Below are 7,038 nucleotides of genomic sequence, written 5' to 3'. Positions count from 1 at the left end.
GGGGAATCAAGCCTAAAGGACTGGCCTTTTTTCCATGGGGAAAAATTGCTCTTGGACACCCAAGCAGATGGGATTTTGGTTGGAGTAATTTCCTGGCACCTACCAGTATTAACTCCGTTCCTGAGAAGCCCAGTGCCCTTGTGCAGGGTACACTCTGCAGTGCAGTGGTCTCAAAATCAATGAGCACTTTACCCAGCTGAAGGCTGCAGATCATAATGTCGGCAGGATCTGAAGTAGGAAATTTAGACAGAAAAAATGGTTATTCAAAACGTTGTTGCAGAGACCAGAATAAAGTTCAAGCTATAACTTCTGTATGAGTAATACTATGTAGATATCATACATTTTCTATTGCATGAAACTCCAAAGGTTTAATCGATGCATGGCATTTTTCATGTTACTTATCTTTGTCCCTCCTGCAACACTGCTGAATCAAAAGAGAAAACATAATGTTTCACAAACATGAAAAGCACCAACTGTTCTGCTCCAGCAACAGGCACCACTTGACTTACAGGTGGAGGAGATCTCCAGTCTAAGATCCACCTGGGTGACTCCGAGTTTTGTGTTGTCTATAGTTCCCTCACCATGGGAACTGGTACTCAAACGAGACACCAGTGCTTAAAATGGGACATACTCCTGCGCCTGGAGTGGAGAGCTGAAAATGTTTTTAAATAGGCTTATGATAATGTCAAACTGAGGATAGTCTCCAGGTCACCATGTTATACGACTCCCACTTCACCCACAAACACTGGCACCACAGCTTAAATCTGCGTGATGAGGAAACGAGAAGTGACAAGAGCCAGCACATGCTGTTTGGGTATCCATTTCACTCTGCTTTGGGCCCTGCCAAGGAAAGTGCTTACTTGGAACAGGATTTTCATCACCAGCAGGGAGGGCAAAAGCAGCTGTTTAGCACACCGTCCCTCCTCAGCACACACCTCTTTCATTCCCCATCCTCTACAAGTGCAAAGCGAAGCACGATCTGACTTTGCCCTCTGGAGGCATGGAATTGGCATGGCACAGAGAGACAGAGCCCCAGAGGTGACTGAACTACTGCACTGCCTTTGGAACATCTGCTAGGAAAATCCATTCCCAGCTACAACTCCCCATGAGTCAGAAGGCAGAGCATTCATTGCTGGCAGGGCAGCTTCACTACTCTCCTCTCACGCTGACAGTCAGGTTTTTGGTTCCTACAGGGTAACACAACTCCAATCTTCTGTGTACTTCAAGAACATTGGTGTCAGTACAGGAGGTTGACACAAACTCTTTTGGCACAAACTCTGAAGAATGTGGTTTGAAATACTGCCCACGTCTGCATCCAGATACTGGGACTGCACATGTGGGTCCTCAGCAAGTGCCACTTCAAGGTTTATTCTGCTAGCTCCATAGTTTATTCTGCTACCTCCCACGTTGCTGGGATGCCACACAAAAAAGCAAGTGGCCAGTGACTTTGTGTTTCCTTATTTAGCTAGAAACCAGGGCTGGGGTTTGTTTGCTTCATTGAAACGGAGCTTCACACACACACAGATTTTTCTCCAAGCAACTTTGCTGGAAACCTCTAACAGAGCTGTGTTTCACTAGGATGACCATCTCCCACCTCCCCTTGCTCCCTTAAACATCATTTGTGCAATGACCAAGAGGGCTTTGGGAAAGCTTTTCCCACAGAGATATAGACTCAGCAGTGCACTGGTGACCTGAGTTCTGGAAGAACTGGCAGGAGACACCAAGACATGGGTGGGATCAGCTGTACAGCCATGCACAGCACCTGCACACCTATGCACATCCACCTTCCTGCACACACATCTGCCCATATCTCTTTCTGTCTAAGTGTCCACATGCAAGGCTCGGGTCCAGCCACACACCTGTGTGTGCTGCCATTTGTTTCTATGCACACTCACCTGTCAATATACAATCACGAACTCTCATTCACATCCTAAACCCCACATACCAGGGCCATTGTACACTACGTGCTTGTGCATGCTCACCCTTCCAAGCACACACATCCCTGTGCACACCTGCACACACATTCCATCCCACCTCCAGGACCTCCTGCCATCTCCTTTATATTCTGGCTCGCAGGGATCACCATGCCAGCAGGTGAGGAGGCTGTGCTGTCCCCAGGCCTGTACGTCTGTGCCACAGGAGTTCAAGTCCTGGGCAAGCGTTCCTCACCAGCTGGCGCACTCAGCTGTGGTCTGACATTCAGCCCCAAGTATCTCAGCAAACACGAGGGAGCTGGCAGGTAAGTATGTCCCAGCAGCAGCCTCTGGAGAGCCTAGAATCCTTCCTGGTTGGATCATATACCTGTGAGGTCCTGTGGCACAGGGATTGGGGACAAGCAGGTCAGATCAGGGGTAAGTCAGTTGCATGGGAGCCCAGCCCTGTACCAAATCGTTGCTGGGGACCAGTTTCAGTGCATTCTTTATAGCAGTTCTGCATGCAAACTACACTGCCAAAGCCCACACTTACTATCTCTCCCCACGTAGATCTGTCACTGTGTGGTTTAATTTGTTTCGACCGCTTGATTTCCGCAAAGGAGTGTGAGGTTCTCTGGGCGTCACTGCCCTGAGCCTACTGCCCCACGCCACGGACCGGCAGCAAGCATCTCCTCCGACAGCGGCGGTCGCTCACCGCACCTCGGCTCCCCCCGCGGCCGCCAGCTGAGCCGACCCCGACGGCGCCGGGCCCCGCGGGGAGGCGCGGACAGTGCCCGTGCCCAGACACCTGCACCGGGACCCTGGAGCTGCCCCCGCCCCGCTCGGTGCGCGCCGGTCCCCCGGCGCTGTGCGCTCCCGACGGCCGCGGGACGGCGGAGCCCCGACGGCGCTGGGGACGGGGAGAGCGGAGGGGGCGGGCGAGGGGTGCCGGGCAGGGCGCTGCCCCCACCTGCGGCGGCGGCGGCGGCACGCCCGGCCCTGCCCGCGCCTCCCGGGCGGCGGGGCGTAGCAGGGGGAGTGCCGGCCGCCCGGGCGCGGAGCCGCCGGACACCGCCGCATAAAAGCCGCGGCGGCGGCGCTTCCCCTGCTCGGCTGGGCTCGGCTCGGCTCGGTCCGGCCCGGCGCGGGGCCGCCCCGACGGCCGCATGACCGCCGAGAGCCGGCTGCCGCCGGGCCCCCCGCCGCTGCCCCCGCCGCTGAAGGCGGACGCGGCGCCGCCAGGAGAGGAGGAGGCGGCGGCGGTGGCGGGGTCGCGGGGCGGGCGGCGGCGCCGCAAGCGTCCGGCGGAGCGGGGCAAGCCGCCGTACAGCTACATCGCTCTCATCGCCATGGCCATCGGGCAGGCGCCCGAGCGGCGACTGACGCTGGGCGGCATCTACCGCTTCATCACCGAGCGCTTCCCCTTCTACCGCGACAGCCCCCGCAAGTGGCAGAACAGCATCCGCCACAACCTCACCCTCAATGACTGCTTCGTCAAGGTGCCACGGGAGCCTGGCCGCCCCGGCAAGGGCAACTATTGGACGCTGGACCCCCACGCCCGCGATATGTTCGAGAGCGGGTCTTTCCTCCGCCGCAGAAAACGCTTCAAGCGCAGCGACCTCTCCACCTACCCGGCTTTCCTCGCCGAGCACCCCGACGCTCCGTGCCGCCTCCTCCCGCTGCCCGCCCCGCCGCCCCCCGCCGACCTGCCCCCGGCTCCCGCCGCCTCCTGCGCCTTCGCCGCCGCCTTCCCCGCACAGGGCTGCGCCTCCGCCACCCTGCCCCACGCCTACGGCCCGCTACCCACCGCCCCCGGGCCCTACGCGCCGGGAGGTCACGGACCCCTGTACGCGCCGTCGGGGCGCATCGTGCTGCCCGCCTCGCAGCCCGCCCCCGCCGGGGTCTACGGCCGCCGCTCCCCCGCGCCCTACCCGCCCCTGCCCCACGGCTACGGCGCCGGAGGACACCTGGGCATCGCAGAGCCCGGACCCCGGCACGGCGCCTATCCCGGCGGCCCCGACAGGTTCGTCCCGGCGCTCTGACCCGTCCCGGGTGATGCCCGACAGCGCGGAGCAGAGCCCGGGAGAAGGCGGGCTGCGGGGCTCGCCCGGCGCCACTGGACCCCGGGAAGATGCCATCTGCCCGAGCCTCTTGGCGAGGAGTGGCGCTGTCAGAGACCTGGGGTGCCCTGTCCAGCCCTGTCCACTCTCGCTAGAAAAAGCCGTAGGGATTCCCAAGTGCCTGAACGGTGCAAACAGACCATTTCTCTTCCACAGCCTTTCCTGGGGCAGGTGATCAAAGCCTCCTGCCAAGCTCCCGCTCTCCCAGCACAGGGCCCTTCCTGGTCTACCTGGGAAGATCTCACTTTTAAAAACATCTGTGCTGTTGATGATTTTATTTACAGAACGTCTGTTGGTGCAGGGTAGGAAGGAGGCAGGAGGAAGCATTCCCCGGCCTCGTGCAGGCAAATATGTAAAAGTGGGATGCATGGCACTGATGTGGTGGCACGTCCCTGATGTTGCACAGGGCTACTGCATTAGTGCCAGGCTTTGCACCAGCAAGGTGGCCAGGACTGGAGAAGATTTGGATGCTGGAGTTGCAGGCAAACACAGCAAGTCAGATCTCTCCAGGGGTCATGCTCTCTGCTGTAGGGGTGGGAGAGTGGTGGGATTGGAACTATAAAAACTTCTACCATGAGCATGCCCAGCCCCTGGAAGAGGGACACAGCGAGGCTGTGGGACCTCTGCCCTTGGAGGGCTTTCCAACTTGGTTGAACAGAGCCTGATCTATCTCCAGAATTGGATCCAGCATTAAATTTGGATGTGCTTTGAGTGGAGACATGATCCTGAAGTCTATGGAGGTACTTACATCCTAAATTACTTTGATCTTAAGGTGAGCCCAGCTCTGTCTGTAGCCTAGAGAAATTGGCATCTGTGGGGGAAAACTTTCTTTCCTGAAACACAAGAGGCAGGACATGACGCCTTTTCATCTTCAATTGCTCCAAGTTCAAGCTTTCTTAGGATGGAAAAGAGACCAGAAGACAATGTGGGGAGGGAAAAACTAACAGGAACATTTATAAGAGGTAAAGGCTTGAAAATAGATCCATGGGGAAACTCAAGCAAACACCTCCCAACATATTCCACTACCTCTGGAAGGGGCCTGGAGCAGTGGTGTTTGCCCAGGGCTCTGCCTGGGGCTGTGGATGGAGAGGGAACTGACATAGCCCTGCTGTCCAGGTCTGCTTATACAGCTCCTTTTTCCTGGGGAGGTGGGGAGCCTGTGTAACCAGAGCTGGGAGGAGGTTGGTGAGAAGATCCTGTCCTTACACGGGGAGAGGGAAGTGGAAAGTGCAGCCAGAGCGTCAGTGAGAGTTTTGGAAGAACAGAGAGGGTACACACACAGCGGGGTCTTGCAATAGAGAAGGGCACAGATTATATGCATAACTTATGAATAACTCAGGTTAGAAGTTTCTGTTTCAACCTTGTACCCAAATCAGGGTCACCAATGACTCAAATCTGGTTGCTCTGGCCTGTCTAGTTGAGTCTTGGTCACCTACAAGAATAGAGACACAGCACAGTCTGTTTGGGCAGCTTGACTGTCCCTAGGGGGGAGAAGTTTCTCCTTGTATCCATCCATTCATCACCTCTCTAGTCACATTTCATGTCTACTGTATCTTGTCCTGCTACTGTGCACTGATGCAAAGAGCTCTTGATCCCACGAAGACACCTGTGCCTTCTGCTCCACAGAACATTTTTCAGATGAGGTCCTCAGCAGGATGAAATTTGTATAGAGGCAACTTCCTTGCCTTCTGTGGGTGCTTTGGTCCAAGTATCCGGGTGGGACATGAGTGTCCAGGTGGCTGAGTGTCCCCACAGCACAGTTTGGCAGGGAGAAACCCTTTGCAGTAGGTGGACAGGAAAAGTTGTATGCCTCTTCCATGCGGCTCTGAGGTAGGAGATGAGTTTTGGACTCAAGGCCTCAGAGTGCTAAAGGTGGCATGTGGTGGGTGAGTCACCCCATGGGCTGGGAGGCTGGGCCTGGCCTGATATTGCTGCCCCTTGTCCATCTAGACCTGTTGGTGGTACCGCAGGAAACTGCTGCACATGGAGCTGGGGAGGTTGCATTGCCACCAGTGGGGGGTACAGACAACAAGTGTAGGTGCCATTCAAGTCTTTGGCGTGGTGAGGTGGATCAGATTGTTCCTTTCCTTTCCCTTCTGAAGAGCTGTGTTTTATCTTTCAATGTCCTTCCTGGTCCTGGCACATCCAGAAGCTGCTTCATCCTGGAGGGAGCAGAGTCTTGTCTGCAGCTTGGCTGCCTCATCCTGGGGCAGGTCTTCTCAGCAGCCATGCTAGCTCCTCTCCCATCTTCTCCCTTCACCATCTGGAAGAGGAGCTGTACATCTAGCTGTGCCAGCTTCTAGGTTTTTTGACAGCTGCCTGCTGCCTCTCTGCTTTCACTGCCTGCAAGGACTGGACTGTGTCCCTTTGCTAGCAAGTCATGCTGTCCTCTTGATGGTTTGGGAGTAGCTGGGAGAACTGTCCTGCCTTTTAATGTTTTCTTTCCTTCCTGTAGAAGCAGTTATCAATGTGGATCAGATAATTTTCCTGATCCTAGAGGCCTTCTGGCCCTTGTTTCTCTTCAGCCTAGTTTTGTTCACTGGTCCAGCCCTGGTGCTAGTCTGAAGTTCAGTTTAAAAAAAAAAAAAAAGGTCACCAGGTCTTTTGTAAACTGCTTCTGACCTCAGGTAGCATCTGTGGCCAGTTCAGGGAGCAAAACTCAATGTCTTGAGGACATGCCTAATAGATCTTGATGACTCAGAATGCACAGATTGTGTTGTTTGCAGAAAAGGTCTAGATGCTTGTTTTTGTTTCTCTGCAAACCTTTTATACCTACCTAGAGAAACCAGGCATACCTAGAAGATGTACTTTTTGCAGCAGATGCAGTGATGAGCTTGTTGCATCAAGAACCTGAGACATGGGCAAAAACTGCTTAAAATTCTGTCACAAACAGCTGGAAACCGTGGGCAAAACCATGAAGAGCTACAAGGACTGTTCAAGAGACTCTGCATCTGTGTGGGGTCTGTGCTTTGAGTTTTTCGAGGTGAAGATAGACAAAGCTATAC

At 55.3% G+C, this 7,038-nt stretch overlaps 1 protein-coding gene across 1 annotated transcript; it reads left to right on the top strand.

Moving 5' to 3' along the window:
* The first annotated feature begins 3,035 nt into the window (after window positions 1-3,035).
* Window positions 3,036-6,626, top strand: FOXE1 (forkhead box E1). The gene has a single exon (XM_064642496.1). It carries the CDS (start codon window positions 3,080-3,082, stop codon window positions 3,953-3,955), a length of 876 nt encoding a protein of 291 aa, XP_064498566.1. The 5' UTR covers window positions 3,036-3,079; the 3' UTR covers window positions 3,956-6,626.
* Window positions 6,627-7,038: the final 412 nt, after the last annotated feature.

This window comes from Pseudopipra pipra, chromosome Z (assembly GCF_036250125.1).
Source record: "Pseudopipra pipra isolate bDixPip1 chromosome Z, bDixPip1.hap1, whole genome shotgun sequence".
Taxonomy (NCBI): Eukaryota; Metazoa; Chordata; class Aves; order Passeriformes; family Pipridae; genus Pseudopipra; species Pseudopipra pipra.
This window is presented reverse-complemented; position numbering and strand designations above follow the sequence as displayed.